General features: G+C 48.7%; 1 protein-coding gene across 1 annotated transcript; it reads left to right on the top strand.

The window, feature by feature from the left end:
• Window positions 1-236: 236 nt before the first annotated feature.
• On the top strand, window positions 237-2,786 carry H3-3B (H3.3 histone B). Its single transcript, XM_069200174.1, has 4 exons — window positions 237-451; window positions 1,317-1,449; window positions 2,016-2,169; window positions 2,272-2,786. Exons 2-4 carry the CDS (start codon window positions 1,322-1,324, stop codon window positions 2,398-2,400), a joined length of 411 nt encoding a protein of 136 aa, XP_069056275.1. The 5' UTR covers window positions 237-451; window positions 1,317-1,321; the 3' UTR covers window positions 2,401-2,786.
• The last annotated feature ends 18,356 nt before the right edge of the window (window positions 2,787-21,142 follow it).

Below are 21,142 nucleotides of genomic sequence, written 5' to 3'. Positions count from 1 at the left end.
TCATTTACTGTGTTGAGCTTGGTGGCAAAACGGGGATAGAAAGATGTACCGTTTTCGACCAATCCTGGGCCTCTGCTGAGCTTTTAATTGATTGGCTCTTTTCTGTTACAGTGTGACCAATGACCAGTCAAGTTTAAAGACCAATCAGACGCCAGAGTTTCGACCAATCAGCAAGAGCTTGTGAAATTGGGTTGGTATTGTTTGACGTCACCATGCAGCCTATGGGTTCGGGGCCAATTAGAGGGCGCAGTGGGTTTTGCTGGTTTAACGTGCTTTATAAAGCGGCATTTCGGCTAACAGAATTTAGTATCTCTGCACAGCTGAAGGCGCGTGAGCACTGAAAGAAAGAAGTAATTTGATCTTTGAGTGGAAAAAGGATTTAGCGGTTTGAGGATTATCAGTACACAGTCAAGTTCACACGGTTTGAAGGAGCGACCGCTCTACTGAAGAGGTGAGAAGCGGAGTGTTGATTTAGGGAAGCGAGTCGTTTTGGCTTAAACCGATTTAAATGATGAATGAGATAATAGAACATATTGAATTACGATCAAGCGGATAGCGTGTGCTTGTATGCCCGTGTTTATATGGGGTTGAGGGATTCCTTCTCTTCTGAATGTTTCCAAACGAAGGTGTCTGTCTGATTGCCTTTGAGGCGCGGGAGATGACGGTTTGGATGACGTGGGGGATGGTTTGGCGGGGAGAGGGATTGGTGAGAGGAAACTGTATTGGTATAGCGTTTATTACTCCTGACAAGGCGTTGTAGATGAGTTTTTAAGCGGGGCGTGTGATCTTTAGGCAACCGTAAACTAAAGTAACCTGAAGTATGGAAAGGTCGCTGTCCTAAAATGTGGTGTGATTCATAGGGTTTAGCAGGGTTGAAAAAGGTGTTTTTCCTTGTGAGGTGGGAGCAGTCTAAGGAGCCAGGCCTTTACATGGTGCCATGGCTGACCATGGTTAAGGAGCTCGCGCTGCTAAAGCTTTCGTTTAATACAGCGCAACGTCTTGCTCTAAGCAAACGGCGAGTCTTAATTCCAGCTTTCCTTATACCTATTGGTAACTGATTCTTATGGCGAGGTACGTGAAAGTACGTCCTGTTGAAAAATAGAAGCAGTTCCGTCATGGTTTAACATTCCTGCTAATAAGCCAGATGTTTGTTAGATTATCATTTATCATCTCGTGATAAAGGCATCCCTCAATTTATACTCGGCAATTAAACAGCTTTGGTCTACGTCCGATGTCCATCTGTATTTACACACACTTAAGTAGCCTTATCTACTGATAGTTTAGCAGCATTTCTTTTTCACTTGCGTTTTCAACAGACGCCATGGCCAGAACAAAGCAGACTGCTCGTAAATCCACTGGTGGGAAGGCCCCCCGGAAGCAGCTGGCGACCAAAGCAGCAAGGAAGAGTGCCCCCTCTACTGGAGGTGTGAAAAAGCCCCATCGTTACAGGTAAGGTTCATCTATAACTTAACTTTAATGGCCCTTCATAGAGTTGCACGGTAAAGATTTGTTACATTCATTACGTATCCGTTAGCCGAGACTTAATTGAAGTAAACTCAGTGTGGGGTGTCAGTAATATCCATCTATTGGTGTGATCTGATGTCACTCGTTTGTTTTGCCCACCCCCAGCTTAATGCACAGGGCCAGAGTTTCGGTATTGGTCATCAAGTCGCCACTCTCCTTCCGTGTCAGTTACTACTGGTACAATATGTAATTGCCTTTTTAAGTAATGTTAGGCAAATCGTGCCTTAGTAAACCCATCGACTGTATTTAGCGACAGACCTTTTGTCTTTGCTCGTTTTCATAGCAGTGTTTTCAGATCAAACTATCAATTTTCTTATAGGAAGGCTAATCTCGTGTACTGATCTAGTGTGCTTAATCTCCAATCTTGGGCGAGTAGTAGATAACTCATAGGCTAGGGTTGGAGACTGCTGTTTAATAACCACCCCTTATGCTGAGCCTACTCTTACGCACCCCCCTTCTTATTTTTATTTTTTGTTTATTTTATTTTTCAGGCCTGGCACGGTCGCACTGCGTGAGATTCGTCGTTACCAGAAGTCCACAGAACTGCTGATCCGAAAACTTCCCTTCCAGAGGCTTGTAAGGGAAATTGCCCAGGACTTCAAGACGGACCTGCGGTTCCAGAGCGCAGCTATCGGTGCACTACAGGTGAGATAAATTGTACTCCACCTTGAATGAGGGGTTTTATGCTGTATAAAGTGTTTTTGTCCTGTACCGTTCTAACTGGCATTGTCCTATTCTAAATTGAAGGAAGCCAGTGAAGCCTACCTTGTAGGTCTGTTTGAGGACACCAACCTGTGCGCCATCCATGCCAAGAGGGTTACCATCATGCCAAAAGACATCCAGCTGGCTCGTAGGATACGAGGCGAACGAGCATGAATCAGTTTCTTGTAAAACCTGTAAAATACCTTTTTTTAACGTGAACTCTTTTGTACGAAATTGTTAATTTTGAGTTTTTACCCGAAGTGTTGAGCATTTGTCTTGCTTTTCTTGCATGTTTGTTTAAAAAATAAATAAAAAAAATGGGTGCTATGTCTTGCCCATGTACAAGATTCTCTGCAATAATTATCACTTGATTTTGGTGTAACTTTGGTGCTGTACTGGCAAACCACTGGGATTTGGGCCTTAAGAAAAGGGATGCCAGTGACCCTTTAGGTTCCTGAAATGTAAATAAGGCAGCTGTAAGACTTGTGGATTTATAATAGCCTTTTTATATTGTAGTGTTTTTCTTTTTTTTTTAATTAAATGTCTTGTATCACACACAATGCCTATTTTGTCTTGCTGTTGCGGTGGGAATGATTTTCCAGGTGTCAGTTGTATTCAAGTTACTGTTGGATTACGCTCGCATGTCAGTAAAGGCTGCCCTGTTGCCACACTTGAGAACTTGTAGTAATGCAATCGGGGTGCTGGAATATTTTGTTCAATCTGGCTGATAACCTGTGCTGTACGTTTCAAACCTAATGGGTTATTTCCATTCTCCTAACGTGTGTGCCTACCTGAAATTGTAGATGTGCAAATGCTCGTCGCCCCGTGTGATCTTTGAGTGTACATAGTAAGTTTCTGATTTTTAATTGACCGACAGACTTTCCCTGTGAGAACCTCTGTGGCTTTGGTAGTAGGGTTGGTGTAATCCTGTATGGGGAGCTGCGCAGGGGAGAAAGCCTGCTCTGTATTCATGCCAGAGCAAATTGTGGCTTTATTACAAGGGCCCATTGGGGGGGGGGTGAAATCGGTTTCTGCTTAGGCATTGTTTGTGCATAGGATTGAAAGATGGCTTCAGAACACTAACAATTCAGGGTCTCAAATTCTAGGTCAACTAAGCAACTAGCTTGGACAAAAGAGAAGTCACGGCCACATGCACTTTCATGATTTTTATGCATCTGCAATTGAAAGGCTTGCATGTCAAATTGTAAAGTTTGCCTTCAGCGCTTACTTACCATGATTGCTATCCTATTACGTCCATGCCAATTGTTGGTGTTGCGTCAGAGGAGCGATCAGCAATTAGACATGCACCCAACGCAGGGGATCTTTCGCAAATCCTACTTTACTTTTGGCAGAGAACACCTCCTGGTGTATAATTGTTAGGACACCTGAATAGGTGGCCATAGGCACAACTCTGGCCCTATAGATATCCACCATTTCCCTTCTAGGGCGACTAGCTTGCTGGCAAATCTAAAAATACCACATGTGTTCCTGCCTGGAGGAATATGCTGTTCCCGGGACCTTCTACTTAAAAATAGGACCCCCAATTAACATTGGTAATTGGCGTATTCTGTATAAAGAAACATCTACATTTCTGTACTCTTTTTCTCTCTCCTTCCCTTTATTAATCAACATACTCTTTAAAGTCATGCCTTCTGCGAAGGCATGCATTAATTTCTGAAGTCCCATTGGAGTCCTAGAACACAGATGGTGTCATCTGCATATGATAAGACTGGTATAGGGCGCCCTGCCACACATGGTTAGTCAGCTAGTAAGGTGTGCAAGAAGTTATCCATCCTGTTAATAAAGGGAATAGCAGTGGGGCTAGGGAACAGCTCGGCCAAATAACTTTCAACCTTTAATAAAGGGGTACATTCTCCCATTAAACCAAAGCAGACTGCGTGATTTCCATACAGGTGGGTCAGAGACCCAGTTTTCCTCTGGGCACCCATATCCAGCAAAGTAGGCCACAAAATAGCATGTTAAAAAAGATCAAAGGCTCTCCTAAGATTGACAAAAAAAAGGCATAGGGTCCTTGTATATTTCCTAATACACAAATCTAGATTTGTGTACACAGTAAAGCCAAATTAGGCAAGGAATGAAATGTTGTACTCCTGTACCCATCCTTCCCAATAGGATCCTATTTAGTAATTTCATAGACTAGTCCTATAGCAATATTGGTTAGTAATTTTTAGGATCTGATTTAGCACCATCTTTTGTATATTGGTACTATGATAGAGGATGGCCATGGTGTTGGAATCTCTCCATCCCCCACCATGCTGAACTCTATAGGAAGCTGGCCTGGTGTGTGGTGAGCACCTATGGTGTTATCATCTTATACCAGGTCCATGTATCACCTGTTAGTGAGGTGTAGGCAGTGTCTAGGAAGCCATGCCTCTCTAGAGGTAGCTGTGGGTGAGCAGCAAATACTTATCCAGGAGACATACAAAGCTTATGCAATACCACTCAGGAAACACTTTTTATTTTTTATTTTAAGTACTCGATTATAGTAACACAGGTACTAGAACACTGAATAGGCAATCTCCCTACTGGAGGTAAGTAAACACACTATCATATACACATTAGCAATCAATAAATAGCATAGAAAGCAATGGGTATTGGTAAAAGCAATAGAAAATAGTAAGGGCCCTAGGGGAAGGCCAAACCATATACTTAAAAAAGTGGAATGTGAAGGGCAGTCCCCCACCTGAGGAAGTGGAATCAGGAGAAGGGGGTTGGAGAAACCCCAAGAGGTGAGTGACACCATCCTTCTCTCGCACCCCCCCCCCCCCCTCCCCTGCAACCAGGAGAGCAGAGGTACGTTCCTGTTTTCCCTAAAACTAAAGACATCTCGCCACTTCCTGTCTGTAAATGTGTGCTCTCATTCCAGCTCCACCTCACTGGTGAAAGTGTTGTCTGTGTGAGCAGAAAGGCGTAAATGTCGGACATGAGCGGCTTGTCTGTCCATAGTCAATAACCATTGTTCAAATAGTGTGAGGGGTCTGTTTCCATGCGGGTGTGGCACAGGGGAGGTTACCCAGTGATGAACGGGTATGTATTGCCAGTATGTGGATACTCTGTCCTAGGTAAAAAGGTTGCCTAGCCTCTTGCAGTTTGCTTCCTGCCAGGGTCGCCAAATGCAGGTGGGGGAGTCTGAATTACCAGTGTCTGTGGGGAGACTGGCATGGATAGCACTTTTATAACCTGTACCTTGTCCCGTGCTCCCACTGTAGCCCTCAAAATAGGGGAGACCTACACCCCTTGTGGTCGATGTTTCCTGAGCAGCCATGTTGCCTTCCAGGTGTGAATTCCTGCCACCCTCTGGTCGATTTTAAACACCAGTATTTCTCTGTATGGGGTCGGGCCCATTCAACCATGTATTGCAGATGTGCAGTGTAATAGTAGCTCAACAGGTGTGCGACTCCAACCCACCCTCGGTCTGTGGGAGGCATCCCCTCCTACCACTCCAAATGTACTCCCAGATAAGTGCTTGTATTTTGTCTAGAAGGTTACGGGGTGGTTGGAACTGCATGGTCTGCATAATGTATTTTAGGCAGAAGTGTCATCTTGACTGCACCTTGGTGGCCTAGCCAGGAGAGACCGTGCGCCTTCCACTAAGTTTGAGAATGCAGTGTTTACTATCCTATTGTAGTTAGTCTACGGTTGTCTCTATTGTGGAAAGTGTCTGCAGGCCCAAGTGCGTAATCTCTTGTGTAGCCCTCGAGTAGGGAAGGTCACCCTCCAGGGGTGCGCTTTCAATGCCAAGAGAGGAGAGAGATGAACAATTTAAAGAAATTGGTTTTAAAACCTGGTACCTTACTAAAGGTTGCCAGCTCTGCCATGAGCCCAGGGAGAGACGTCTGCAGCTGGGTCTGGTGAAGGAGCACATTGTCTGTGTAGAGAGAGTTTGTGGTCTGCCACCCATTGGCGTGCCGAAAATATCCGGGTGCTGCCATATGTGCTCAGCAAAGGGCTCCATGTATAAGGCAAATAATAGTGGCAAGAGGGGGGTATCCTTGTCTAGTGCCCCTTAAGATAAGAAATTGTCGTGGCACTCCCCCATTTACGACTGCCATGGCTCTAGGTTTATCATAATTGCATTGGATCCACTCACGGAACCTGGGGCCTAGTCAGTCTCCCTAAGACTGCATGAAGATGCTGCCAGTGTACCTGGTCAAAGGCCTTCTCTGCGTCAATGGGTTGGTAGGAGGAGCACAGTTGTTGGTCTTTACCTGGTTTGCGCATAACTGTCACTATACTCAGTTGCATCTTCAGTAGGAGGTGCCTAGCACGCTGTACAGCCTGGCCAGCTGGGTTCCAAAAATTTATAAAACTCTGCTCTGCCGGTGCATGCTTGTGAGGACTTCTGTGGGTGTAATATCCTTCTCAAAGGTAGTGCTGTCTATAGTTGGGATTCGGGGCAGAGGAGCGGAGTCCAGATAGTCCTCCATACAGTTAGTCGAGCTCCTCTGTGGAGTTTAAAACCAAGTAGAACAGTGCAAGGCTCAGGGTGAAAAAGAGGTGTTGGAGCCTGGAAGAATGGCCCAACCCTCCAAGAGAAAAGGAAAGAAGACTGGGGAACCAGCTTCAATGCAGCAAAAGAAAAAGAACCTCTCTTCCCAGGAAGAAAGTTCTGCCCTCTGAGGGAACTGAGCCCATGGAGTTGGAACCTTATCAGGTTGAACTCTTAGGCCCAGGGGGTCCCACAAGGGAACAGCTGTGTAAGGGGCAAGAAACCTGTCTTTCTTGAAGGCCTTCAGCAGCAAGCTGCTGAAGAAACAAAAGGAAAAGTCAGTGGAACACACGGTCTATTTGAAAGATGGACTCCTTTACACTGAGGCAAGAGAACGCAAACCTGGCGCCACTAGGAGAGTGGTAGTGCCTCAGGAGTTTAGTACGTTCATTCCGACCTTAGCCCATGACATTCCACTTGCTGGGCATTTGAGACAAACCAAGACATGGGAGAGGATAGTCAACCAGTTTTGTGCCTCCTGTCAAGCCAGTGGTAAGACATGTGGCCATCCAAAGGCCCCCCTCATTCCACTTCCAGTGGTGGGGTTCCCTTTGAAAGAGTGGGAGTGGACATAGTGGGTCCACTTGAACCTCCCACAGCCTCGGGGACTCAGTATATCCTAGTAGTAGTGGATCATGCTACTAGGTACCCTGAAGCAATTCCCTTTAGGTCCACTACTGCCCCTGCAGTAGCCAAAGCACTCATTGGTAACTTTACTAGAGTGGGATTTCTTAAGGAGGTGGTTTCTGACAGGTACCAACTTCATGTCAGCTTACCTGTAACATATGTGGAATGAGTGTGGGGTGACTTACAAATTCACCAGACCATCCACAAACCAATGGTCTTGTTGAAAGGTTTAACAATACATTGAAGGGCATGGTCATGGGGTTCCCTGAAAAGCTCAAAGGTGATGGGATGTCCTCTTGCCATGTCTGCTTTTCGCCTACAGAGAGATGCCTCTAGCTCTTGTAAAACCGCTGGGAGAGACCTCTCCATGAGCCTAAGCAAGATATAGTGGACTATGTACTAGGCCTACGTTCCAGGGTGGCAGAGTAGATGGAAAAGGCAAGTAAAAACCTTGAGGCCAGCCAACACTCCAGAAGATGTGGTATGACCAAAAGGCTGCTATGGTTGAGTTTCAGCCAGGGGAGAAAGTCTGGGTTCTGGAGCCTGTGGCTCCCAGGGCACTTCAGGACAGATGGAGTGGCCCTTACCCAGTGCTAGAGAGAGAAAGTCAGGTCACCTACCTGGTAGACCGAGGCACTAGCAGGGACCCCCAAAAGGGTGATCCATGTTAACCGCCTCAAACTCTTTCATGACAGGGCAGATGTAAACATGTTAATGGTTATAGATGAGGACCAGGAAGCTGAGAGTGAACCTCTCACTGATCTCCTCTCCACTGATCCTAAAGATGGCTCAGTAGATGGAGTGATCTATTCAGACACCCTCTCTGGCCAACAGCAAGTTGACTGTAGGAAAGTCCTACAACGGTTTGCTGAGCATTTCCCGAACACCTGGTCAGACACACGTGTACCCATGATGTGGACACAGGAGACAGCATGCCTGTCAAAAACAACATTTTTAGACAGTCTGACCAAGTTAAGGAAAGCATCAAAGTGGAAGTCCACAAGATGCTGGAATTGGGAGTCACTGAGCACTCTGACAGCCCCTGGGCTAGCCCAGTGGTCTTAGTCCCCAAGCCTCACACCAAAGATGGCAAGAGAAAGATGAGGTTTTGTGTGGACTACAGAGGACCTAATTCTGTCACTAAGACAGATGCCCATCCCAAGGGCAGATGAGTTAATTGATACATTGGGTGCTGCCAAATACATGAGTACCTTTGCCTTGACAGAAGGGTACTGGCAAATAAAAATTGCACCAGGAGGAAAAGAAAAGATAGCATTCTCTACACCTGATGGGCACTATCAGTTTACTGTTATGCCCTTTGGTTTAAAGAATGCCCCTGCCACCTTCCAAAGGTTGGTGAATCAAGTCCTTGCTGGCTTGGAGTCCTTTAGTGCACCTTATCTTGACGATATTGCTGTCTTTAGCTCCAGCTGGCAGGATCACCTGGTCCACCTGAAGAGGGTTTTGCAGGCCCTGGAAGCAGCAGGCCTCTATCAAGGCATACAAAATGTCAGATAGGGCAGGTTACTGTGGGTTACTTCGGAGACCTTGTAGATTGAGGCCAAGTTCAGCCACTCCAACCCAAGATCCAGACTATTCTGGACTGGGTAGCTCCAAAAACCCAGACTCAAATCAGGGCATTCCTTGGCTTGACTAGTTACTATAGGAGGTTTGTGAAGGGATATGGATCCATAGTGACACCCCTCACAGAACTTATCTCTAAAATGCCCAAGAAGGTAAACTGGACTCTAGAATCCTGCCAAGGACTGGGGTAGTGGATGCTGTTCTCCACTGGTTCTGGAGGGGGCCTGGTGCCCAGAGTGCTTCATCCTGCCAAGGACTGGGGTAGTGAATGCTGTTCTCCACTGGTTCTGGAGGGAGCATGGTGTCCAGAGTGCTTCATCCTGCCAAGGACTGGGGTAGTGAATGCTGTTCTCCACTGGTTCTAGAGGGGTCCTGGTTCCTAGTGATGCTGCACCAGCGGTGTGGCAGTTCCCATTCCCTCACATGGGTGTCTGAGCCACGAGATTTACCGGTCACAGGTAGCATGATACTCCATGGAGGCAGAGCCACTGTCCTTGCGACGACTAAGGCTGTAAACTGCTGGAAGTGCCAGTGCTGGTGGTGCCTCATGTACTCTGTGCAGGGTCCAGGACGTCTCCTGCAGCCTCAGACACCTGCCCACTGGGGATGCTGCTGATGTCCGCTGTAGTGGCACTGGCTGGGCACGTCGCGGGGCAGGTAGCGTGGCTGCAGCGGTGTATGCGGTGAAGATGCTGCCGGTGGTGCAGGTGTCTGCACTTGTGGAGGGAGACACCAGGCCGTCTCCTGCAACCTCGGAAGGCTGCCCACTGGGGATGATGCTGGTGACAGTAGTTGAGGCAGCTGCCATGCAGGTGGCGTTGCAGGTGGCAGTCGTTGCAGCAATGCCCACCGCGGTACAGGTTCCTGGGCTGTCTTGCGAAAGGGGTGACACCAGTCCCTCACCCGGAGGCTCCATACCCTGAGCTGACTTCTCTTTGCTCTTGTGTCCCTTCCCCACCTTGGAAGTCGCTGTTGGGACCTTGGCACTGTCCTCTTTGTTTCTGGAAGAGGCCTTGCTGGGTGGTTGGTGCAGCTTTTCTCTTCTGCATGCTGGCCCCTTCTTTACCTTGGCAGGTGGTGGAATAGGGTGGTCCTTGGCTTCACTAGGTGGCACACTGGAATCCCTGATGGGTGCCCCCTTCGATGTTCCCGGACTTGCAGGGACCACACTGGATGAGGATTTGGTGGTGAGGTGCTGGTCAGGGCTCTAGACAACCTGGCCCTTGGGGAAGGACGGGGGGGGGGGGGGTGGTGTAGGAAAGAGGTCAATGTTAGCCGGGAAAAGTTTCTTACACTGGGACGGGAAGATGGAGGGTGTTTTGGAGTGGAGGAAGAGATAGTGGTTGTAGAAGGTGTAGGTCTGCTGAGTTTGGGTGAAGGTGCATGGGTTGGAGACTGTTGTGAGGTGGATGGCTGTTGAGTGGGTGTTTGCCGGCGTTTGTGTACTTTGGGAGGAGGGCTCACAGACACTGGGAGAGGACACGGGATGTGTGAATGGTAGTGGGGGTGGTGATTGCACGTGAGCGGTGTATGGGGATGGGCGTGCTGGTGATGGAGGTAGTAGCTGAGGATGTAGTGCATGCAGGTGGGAGTGGAGACGAGACTGGGAGGGAGGTGGAGGATGTGGAGGAGGGGGACACAGTGGAGGCAGTGGATGTTGGTGTGTCTGCATGGGGATGGTGCTTGTGTGAGTGCCTGTAGGATGTGTGGTGCTTATGTTTGACTGAGTCACTTTTGTGTGTTGATGTGTGTGCATGCTGGTCTGATGGTGTGCTTGAGATAGGCTGAGGTAGAGGGGATTAGGTCTGGGTAGTGGAGGTTGGAGGGGGAGGCTGGACACAGGGACATTGGCTGCCATCAGTGCTGAGGCCAGAGCCTGAAATGCTCTCTGTTGGGCCGCCAGGCCAGAATGAATGCCCTCCAGGTATGCATTTGTTTGCTGCAAATGCCTCTCTACACCCTGGATGGCATTCAAAATGGTTGACTGCCCAACAGTGAGGGATCTCAGCAGCCTCCTCACTGAGGGCAGCAGAGCTGACTGGGGCAGGGCCTTAGGGGCCTGGGACGAAGGAGACTCCCACCCTCCTGGGTGAGCGGGCACGGGAAACATGCTGAGGGGCTGCTGGGAGGGCAGTGCTGGTAGGAGGGGTGGCGGCTGTACCTGTTGTTGCGGTGGGCACAGATGTGCCCGCCACGGCAAGGGAGCTCCCATCAGAGGAGGAGTCGCTGTCGCTGGCCCTACGTCCCACGGGTGCCTTCAGACTCTGTACATTCACCCTCCTGGGCCATGGGGTTGCAGCTCCCTCCTGCTCCGGTGCCACTGCTCCTCCGTCAGATGATGCTAATGCACACACAGACAGGGTGACAAAACAAAAAGGGGGGGGAGACAGAGGAGACACATGGTCCATGCCACCAACACCACTACCGTTGGCGGACACAACACACAGGGAGCAGCCCTATTCACTAGCCCATGCACTAACAGTTCTTAGGAAAATCACCTGCCCATGGGGGAATATGCCTAACCCCATTTGCTGCACACCTGGAACCCACAGGAGCCTGACTAATTGTAGATGGCCACTACCACTATTGGGGTTGGAGTGCCACAGAACCTGCCTAACAAGGGACCTACCCTACCACGTTCGCCCTGGCCTAGGGAAACCCACAGCCCACATCCCCCACCCAAGCACCTCGTAAAGCGTGCAGAGTCAGCTGAATGAGACTGTACTCACCCCCTTGTGGCTGCTGTGATGCCCTCAAGTGCCCATCCAACTCCAGATATGCCACCGCCAGGATCCGGAACATCAGGGGGGTCCTGGTGCAACGGGGACCCCTTCCACGTTGGGAGGCCTTCCCCAGCTGGACCTCCGCCGTCTTCTTGCTCCAGCGGCGCAGGTCCTCCCATTTCTTGCGGCAGTGGGTGCTCCGTCTATGATAGACCCCCAGGGTCCGCACTTCCTTGGCGATGGCACGCCAAATACCCTTCTTTTGGTGGGCGCGGTCTTGAGGACCATAGAGTAGCGTGTACTGGGGGAGGACCCCATCCACCAGTTTGTCCAACTCCTCTGCAGTGAAGGCAGGGGCCCTTTCCCCAGACACTGTAGCCATTGTCGCTTCCAGACTGAGGTCACAGCAGCATTTGCAGTGTAGGTCCTTTCCTGTTGAAGGTCAGGTAGCAAGTGAGTGAACAGATAGAAAATGGGGGTCACGTCCGCGGTGGTGCGTAATGTCACCGCCGGCGTACATCGTCATTGGCTCCTGGAACCCATAGGGCCCAATGATAACCAATGCTGAATTGCACAGCGGTCTTCAACCGCCTACTGCAACACTGCACAACGCCAGCGCAGTTACCCCATTTCCCCTTGTCCCTCCTTACAGGTCAGGCAGCCGCCATTTCAGGGGGCACATGGCAGGGCACCTAACTGCGTCACAGCACATCTGGGCAGGAATATGGACAGACAGTGCCACACACCGATTAAATCACATTAGTGCAAAACACCCTTGTGCAACTTATGTGGTACATGACCCTCTGCTCACCATTCTCCTCCATACGGCACATCCGCTGGGGCAGATTATGAGATGGCGTTATCCTCCGGTGTACAGACCCCTGGTGGACCTGTCAACAATGGAAGACAGACGCATCATTATCACCTACAGACTTGATTGTGCCACAATCCAAGAACTGTGTGCCCAATTGAAGATGAAATGAAGATACTGCAGGTGTACCTGGTCAAAGGCCTTCTGCTATCCGCCATCCCACAGGTATCCCCCCTCTAGTGCAGGGCCTGTCAGTGCTCCATTTCCTGGCCAGTGGTTTCTTTCAAACAACAGTGGTCATGGCATCAGGGATGTCACAGCCAATGTTCTCTAAAGTGTAGACCAGAGTGTTGTCTGCCCTGCTGAAACACATGCGCAGCTACATCGTTTTTCCCCAGGTGGAGGATTTACAGTGAAAGGTGACTTCTATGACCTGGGACATATCCCCAACATCATTGGTGCCATTGATGGTACACATGCGGCATTTGTCCCTCCCCGCAGGAATGAACAGGTGAACAGAAATCGTAAAAGCTACCATTCCATGAATGTGCAGATGGTGTGTTTGGCGGACCAGTACATCTCTCATGTGAATGCCAAGTATCCTGGCTCTCTGCATGACGCTTACATTTTGAGGGATAGCAGCATCCCTTATGTGATGGGCCAACTCCAGAGGCACTGTGTGTGGCTAATAGGTGAGCCCAAGGTCCCCACACAGTATGAATAGGTGTCTGGGTATGGGATATTCCCCAAGGGTTGGTGTGAGGAAATGCCTCCTTGGCATGGTTACCCCCTAACTAATTGCCTTTGCTGATGCTAAGTTATGATTTGAAAGTGTGCTGGTACCCTGCTAACCAGGACCAGTGTTCTTTCCCTAAACTGTAGCTTTGTCTCCACAACTGGCAAAACCCTGGCACTCAGGTAAGTCCTTTGTAACTGGTACCTCTGGTACCAAGGGCCCTGATACCAGGGAAGGTCCCCAAGGGACGCAGCATCTCTTATGCCACCCTAGGGACACCTCACTCAGCACATGCACACTGCCTCACAGCTTGTGTGTGCTGGTGGGGAGAAAATGACTAAGTCAACATGGCACTCCCCTCAGGGTGCCATGCCAACCTCACACTGCTTGTGCCATAGATAAGTCACCCCTCTAGCAGGTCGTACAGCCCGAAGGCAGGGTGCACTATACCACAAGTGAGGGCATAAGTGCATGAGCACTATGCCCCTATGCAAAACCTTAGACATTGTAAGTGCAGGGTAGCCATAAGAGTATATGGTCGGGGAGTTTGTCAAACCCGAACTCCACAGTTCTATAATGGCTGCACTGAAAACTGGGAAGTTTGGTATCAAACCTCTCAGCACAATAAATGCACACTGATGCCAGTGTGCAATTTATTGAAAAATACACCCAGAGGGCATCTTAGAGATGCCCCCTGAACACCTACCCGACTTCTAGTGTAGGCTGACCAATTTCTGCCAGCCTGCCACACACACCAGACATGTTGCTGGCCACATGGGGAGAGTGCCCTTTGTCACTCTGTGGCCAGGAACAAAGCCTGTACTGGGTAGAGGTGCTTCTCACCTCCCCCTGCAGGAACTGTAACACCTGGCGGTGAGCCTCAAAGGCTCCCCCTTTTTGTTACAGCGCCCCAGGGCATCCCAGCTAGTGGAGATGCCCGCTCTCCGGCCACTGCCCCCACTTTTGGCGGCAAGGCTGGAGGAGATAATGAGAAAAACAAGGATGAGTCACCCACCAGTCAGGACAGCCCCTAAGGTGTACTGAGCTGACGTGACCCCTGCCTTGAGAAATCCTCCATCTTGAGTTTGGAGGATTCCTCCAATAGGATTAGGGATGTGCCCCCTTTCCAACAGGGAGGAGGCACAGAGGGGGTGTAGCCACCCTCAAGGACATTAGCCATTGGCTACTGCCCTCCCAGACCTAAACACACCCCTAAATTCAGTATTTAGGGGCTCCCCAAATCCCAGGAAATCAGATTCCTGCAACCTGAAGAAAGAATAAGGACTGCTGACCTACAAGCCTGCAGAGAAGGAGGAAGACGACAACTGCTTTGGCCCCAGCCCTACCGGCCTGTCTCCAACTTCGAAAAACTTCTCCAACGACGCATCGGACAGGGACCAACGACCTCTGAAGCCTCAGAGGACTGCCCTGGACTACAGGACCAAGAAACCCCCATGAACAGCGGCCCTGTTCAAAACCAACTACTTCTTTGCAACAAAGAAGCAACTTCCAAAGATTTCACATTTCCCGTCGGAAGCGTGACACTCTGCACCCGACGCCCCCCGCTCGACCTGCAGAAAAGCAACACTTCAGGGAGGACTCCCCGGCGACTGCGAGCCCATGAGTAACCAGAGACGAGCCCCCTGAGCCCCCATTGCGACGCCTGCAGAGAGAATCCAGAGGCTCCCCCTGACCGCGACTGCCTGTAACAAGGGACCCGACGCCTGGAACCAACACTGCACCCGCAGCCCCCAGGACCTGAAAGAACCGAACTTCGACGCAGGAGTGACCCACAGGTGACCCTCTGCCTTGCCCAGGTGGTGGCTGTTCCGAGAAGCCCCCCCCTGTGCACGCCTGCACCGCTAGAGTGACCCCTGGGTCCCTCCATTGAAACCTATACAAAACCAGACGCCTGCTTTGCACACTGCACCCATCCGCCCCTGTGCCGCTGAGGGTGTGTTTTGTGTGCCTACTTGGGCCCCCCCAATGCTCTACAAAACCCCCCTGGTCTGCCCCCTGAGGACGCAGGTACTTACCTGCTGGCAGATTGGAACCGGAGCACCCCTGTTCTCCATAGGCGCCAATTTGTTTTGGGCACCTCTTTGACCTCTGCACCTGACCGGCCCTGAGCTGCTGGTGTGGTAACTTTGGGGTTGCCTTGAACCCCCAACGGTGGGCTGCCTTACCCCAGAACTGAGACTTGTAAGTGTTTTACTTACCTCCTAATCTAACCTTTACTTACCTCCCCCAGGAACTGTTGATTTTTGCACTGTGTTCACCTTGAAAATAGCTTATTGCCATTTTTACAAAGACTGTACGTGATATTGTTTTCATTCAAAGTTCCTAAAGTATCTAAGTGAAGTACCTTACATTTAAAGTATTAACTGTAAATCTTGAACCTGTGGTTCGTAAAATAAACTAAGAAAAGTTATTTTTCAATATAAAAACCTATTGGCCTGGAGTAAGTCTTTGAGTGTGTGTTCCTCATTTATTGCCTGTGTGTATACAACAAATGCTTAACACTACCCTCTGATAAGCCTACTGCTCGACCAGACTACCACAAAATAGAGCATTAGAATTATCTACTTTTGTCACTATCTTACCTCTAAGGGGAACCCTTGGACTCTGTGCCCACTATTTGTCACTTTGAAATAGTATATACAGAGCCTACTTCCTACATTGGTGGCAGCGGTGGGATCTAATACTTTGCATTTACTGGACTACTCAGCCAATACCTGATCACACGACTAAATTCCAAAAATTGCCATTAGAAACTGATTTTTGCAATTTGAACTATTTTTCTAAATTTTTAAAAGTCCTGCTAGGGCCTTGTGTAAGTCCCTGTTAGCATTTCTTTTAGAGTTTAAAAGTTAGTAAAAGTTTGGATTAAGTTCTAGAGATAGTTTTAGATTCTTAAAAAGTATCCCAACTTTTAGAAAAATAATGTCTAGCACAGAAGAGATGGTGGTGGAAGTCAACATCACCCCTTACCCCTGCAACTAAGGATGTCAGAGTTAAGGGCTCTCTGTAAGATCAAAAATATAAAAACAGGATCAAACCCTACCAAAGTACAGTTCCAGGAGCTTTTGGCAGAGTTTGCAAGAGACCACCCCTCTGAACATAACCATACAGAGGGGAAAACTAGTGACCTGGAGGATAATTCCCTCCCTCCTGTCCTAGTTAGGGAGGCCAGGGTCCCTCAAACCCTGACACCACAAGTGATAGTCAGAGATCCTGGTTCTCCCACAGGGGAGTCCAGTACCTCTGGAAGCATTGAGGTTAGCCTCAATGAAGATGACCTGTTAGCCAGGATGGCCAAAAGACTGGCTTTGGAGAGACAGCTCCTAGCCATAGAGAGGGAAAGACAAGAGCTGGGGTTAGGTCCCATCAATGGTGGCAGCAATTTAAATAGGGTCAGAGAGAATACTGACATGCTAAAAATCCCCAAAGGGATTGTAACAAAATATGAAGATGGTGATGACATCACCAAATGGTTCACAGCTTTTGAGAGGGCGTGTGCAACCAGAAAAGTAAACATATCTCACTGGGGTGCTCTCCTTTGGGAAATGTTCACTGGAAAGTGTAGGGATAGACTCCTCACACTCTCTGGAAAAGATGTAGAATCCTATGACCTCATGAAGGCTACCCTGATTGAGGGCTTTGGATTCTCCACTGAGGAGTACAGGATTAGGTTCAGAGGGGCTCAGAAATCCTCGAGCCAGACCTGGGTTGATTTTGTGGACTTCTCAGTCAACACACTAGATGGTTGGATTAATGGCAGTGGTGTAAATGATTATGAAGGGCTGTATAATTTGTTTATGAAGGAACACCTTTTAAGTAATTGTTTCAATGAAAAACTGCATCAGCATCTGGTCGACCTAGGTCCAATTTCTTCCCAAGAATTGGGAAAGAAGGCAGACCACTGGATCGAGACAAGGGTAACCAAGACTTCCACAGTGGGTGACCAAAAGAAAGAGGGGGAAGAGTGTTGAGACACCCAAGGGAAAAAGTAAAGAGTCTTCTACAGGGCCCCAAAAACCTGCACAGGAGGGTGGGTCCAAAGCCTCTTCACAATCCTCATTTGGGTACAAGGGTAAAAACTTTGATCCCAAAAAGGCCTGGTGTCGCAGCTGTAGTCAACATGGACATCAAACTGGAGACAAGGCCTGTCCCAAGAAAGGTTCCACTTCAACTACTACTCCAGTTAGCACTGGAATAGCCAGTCTCCAGGTGGGATCAACAGTGTGCCCAGAGCAAATCAGGGTCCACACTGAAGCTACATTAGTCTCTGAGGGTGGGGTGGACTTAGCCACACTAGCTGCCTGGCCACCTAACATGCAAAAATACAGGCAGCAGCTCTTTATTAATGGGACTAGAGTAGAGGCCCTGAGGGATACAGGTGCCAGTGTCACTATGGTGACAGACAAACTGGCTTCCCCAGGACAATACCTGACTGGACAAACTTATCCAGTCACCAGTGCTGACAATCAGACTAAAGTACATCCCATGGCTATGGTAACTTTAAAATGGGGAGGGGTCACTGGCCTGAAACAGGTGGTAGTCTCTTCTGCTATACCAGTTGAATGTCTGCTTGGAAATGATCTAGAGTCCTCAGCATGGGCTGAGGTAGAACTCAAAACCAACGCCGCCATGCTGGGTATCCCTGAACTGGTGTGTGTCAAGATTAGGGCACAGTGCAGAGTTCCGGGTGAAAAAGAGGTGTTGGAGTCTGGAATAATGGCCCAACCCTCCAAGAGAAAAGGAAAGAAGACTGGGGAACCAGCTTCAGCACAGAAAAAGAAACAGAACCTCTCTTCTCAGGAAGAAGTTCTATCCCCTGAGGGAACTGAGCCTATAGAGTTAGAACCTTATCAGGTTGAGCTCTTGGGCCCAGGGGTACCCTCAAGGGAACAGCTGTGCCAGGGGCAAGAAACTTGTCCCTCTCTTGAAGGCCTAAGGCAGCAAGCTGCTGAACAAAAACAAGGAAATGTCAGTGGAACCCACAGGGTCTATTGGGAAGATGGACTCCTTTAAACTGAGGTAAGAGATCCCAAACCTGGTGCCACTAGGAGAGTGGTAGTGCCTCAGGAGTTTAGGGAGTTCATTCTGACCTTAGCCCATGACATTCCCCTTGCTGGGCATTTGAGACAAACCAAGACATGGGAGAGGTTAGTCAACCATTTCTATTGGCCCAACATGTCCCAGAAGGTAAAGGCCCCCCTCATTCCACTTCCAGTGGTGGGGGTCCCCTTTGAAAGAGTGGGAGTGGATTTAGTGGGTCCACTTGAACCTCCCACAGCATCAGGGAATCAGTATATCCTAGTAGTAGTGGATCATGCGACTAGGTACCCTGAAGCAATTCCCCTTAGGTCCACTACTGCCCCTGCAGTAGCCAAAGCACTCATTGGTATTTTTACTAGAGTGGGAGTTCCTAAGGAGGTGGTTTTTGACAGAGGTACAAACTTCATGTCAGCTTACCTGAAACATATGTGGAATGAGTGTGGGGTGACTTACAAATTCACCACACCATACCATCCACAAACCAATGGTCTTGTTGAGAGATTTAACAAGACATTGAAGGGCATGATCATGGGGCTCCCTGAAAAACTCAAAAGGAGATGGGATGTCCTCTTGCCATGCCTGCTTTTCGCCTACAGAGAGGTGCCTCAGAAGGGAGTAGGGTTTTCCCCCTTTGAACTTCTGTTTGGCCATCCTGTTAGGGGACCACTAGCTCTTGTGAAAGAAGGCTGGGAGAAACCTCTCCATGAGCCTAAGCAAGATATATTTGAACAAGATGGCCACAGCACACAGAGTATATAGTCCAATGGTGTGACAGGGAACATATTCCTGAAAGTATATTTGTTGAAGTGAAAAGTAGACTGGAGTCCAAGTTCTTGTTTTGCAGATGTAGCCTTTAATTGTAGATGCCAGAGATCATTGTGTCATCAACGAGATACAGCCAACACGTGTTTCGTCACACAAGTGACTTCATCAAGGCTGCAAAACAGTAATGAAATACAAAAAAGGAAAAGTTCTAATGTTATGGCAAACATAAGTGTATGAGGTTGAACATGGGCTCATAAGTGAGCACACGAAATAGACTCCAAGTCGTTGGATGTCAAAAAAAACCCAGTGATTTGTGTGTGAACTCAGTGGAACTAGTGTGGTGAGTGGGTGAATGTAGAAAACACACAGCAAAAAACAGTAAGTGATAGGGACCCTAGGTGTAGTGCATAAGAAAAAAAGGTGAATTACTGTGGTAAAAAACCTCAAGTTTAAGATGGACAGGTACATCAATGTTCTGGAGTAGTATCCATGTGCCTATAAAGTGAAGTGTATCAGGTGAACGAGAAGAGAAGGGCTGAGAGAAAGATCCGACCGACGGATGAATAAGAGCACTAAAGTCAATCAGGTGAATTAACCGATGGGAGAAGTGGCAGTAACTAAAAGCGTGGATCATACCTGGGCCGTCCGGCCAGAATGGTATGTGACAAAGGTAAGTAGCGAGGGAGCCCCGTGTTCAGTTAGCTGGGCTCCAGAAGGTCAATTATAACTGGTAAGAGAGAAAAAGGACTGTTAGTACGCAAAGAAACAGTACAAAGTAAAGATGAAAGGATGAAAATTAGAAACACAGAGTAAGAACAAAAGGGAGGAAAGAAGAGGTATAGATGAGTGGTGTGTAAATAGAGAAGGAAAATTGAAGAGAAATAGGTCGCACAATACATACCTTCTATGAGTGGACCTGTCAGTAGTGTACCTGGGTAAGAAGAGGGCAATGGCAGTAGTAGACCCTGATAAGCCTGTGGTCAAAAACCTATGAGAATAGCGGAGAGAAGGGGGACATGGAGCGAAAATGAGCCAGTAAATCCTGACAAAGAAAACAGGAACATAAGTAACTGGTATGGGTGCAGGTGATGTAAAGGCGGTGGGGAGTACGTAGATAAAGTAGAGAACAATAATCGGTGAGATACTATATTGGAAGGTCAAGTATTAATGGCCTCATCGGTTCTGTTCGTAGGATCAGAGGTAACTGCTATGTAAAAAGAGGGCGGTTAAGGTGAAGGCTAAGCGCGGTATGGCTATCTAGGAAACGTTAGCTGGTAAAACTGAAAAACGTCCAGACACGTAACCCGGTATGGTGGTTGGAGAGTGAGTAGAAAAAAGGGGGCCCAAGAAAGCAGGGCTCCGTAATCGGCGTGGGGCAAGTAATCAAAAACACAAGAAATAGTGGACTATGTACTAGGCCTACGTTCCAGGATGGCAGAGTACATGGAAAAGGCAAGTAAAAACCTTGAGGCCAGCCAACAACTCCAGAAGATGTGGTATTGACCAAAAGGCTGCTATGGTTGATTTTCAGCCAGGGCAGAAAGTCTGGGTTCTGGAGCCTGTGGCTCCCAGGGCACTTCAGGACAAATTGAGTGGCCCTTACCCAGTACTAGAGAAAAATAGTGAGGTCACCTACCTGGTGGACCTAGGCACTAGCAGGACCCCCAAGAGGGTGATCCATGTTAACCGCCTAAAACTCTCTTCCATGACAGGGCAGATGTAAACATGTTGATGGTTACAGACGAGGACCAGGAAGCAGAGAGTGAACCTCTCCCTGATCTCCTCTCCACTGACCCTAAAGATGGCACAGTAGATGGAGTGATCTACTCAGACACCCTCTCTGGCCAACAGCAAGCTGACTGCAGGCAAGTCCTCCAGCAGTTTGCTGAGCTCTTTTCCCTAGCACCTGGTCAGACACACCTGTGTACCCATGATGTGGACACAGAAGACAGCATACCTGTCAAAAACAAAATATTCAGACAGTCTGACCAAGTTAAGGAAAGCATCAAAGTGGAAGTCCACAAGATGCTGGAGTTGGGAGTGATTGAGCACTCTGACAGTCCCTGGGCTAGCCCAGTGGTCTTGGTCCCCAAACCTCA

Source organism: Pleurodeles waltl, chromosome 7 (assembly GCF_031143425.1).
Source record: "Pleurodeles waltl isolate 20211129_DDA chromosome 7, aPleWal1.hap1.20221129, whole genome shotgun sequence".
Taxonomy (NCBI): Eukaryota; Metazoa; Chordata; class Amphibia; order Caudata; family Salamandridae; genus Pleurodeles; species Pleurodeles waltl.
This window is presented reverse-complemented; position numbering and strand designations above follow the sequence as displayed.

Excerpts from the sequence above, each read along its gene's own strand:
- H3-3B (XM_069200174.1), top strand. The coding sequence starts at position 1,322 with ATGGCCAGAACAAAGCAGACTGCTCGTAAATCCACTGGTGGGAAGGCC. Across the intron at positions 1,450-2,015 it reads AAAAAGCCCCATCGTTACAG|GCCTGGCACGGTCGCACTGC; the intron begins GTAAGGTTCATC and ends TTTATTTTTCAG. Across the intron at positions 2,170-2,271 it reads CAGCTATCGGTGCACTACAG|GAAGCCAGTGAAGCCTACCT; the intron begins GTGAGATAAATT and ends TCTAAATTGAAG.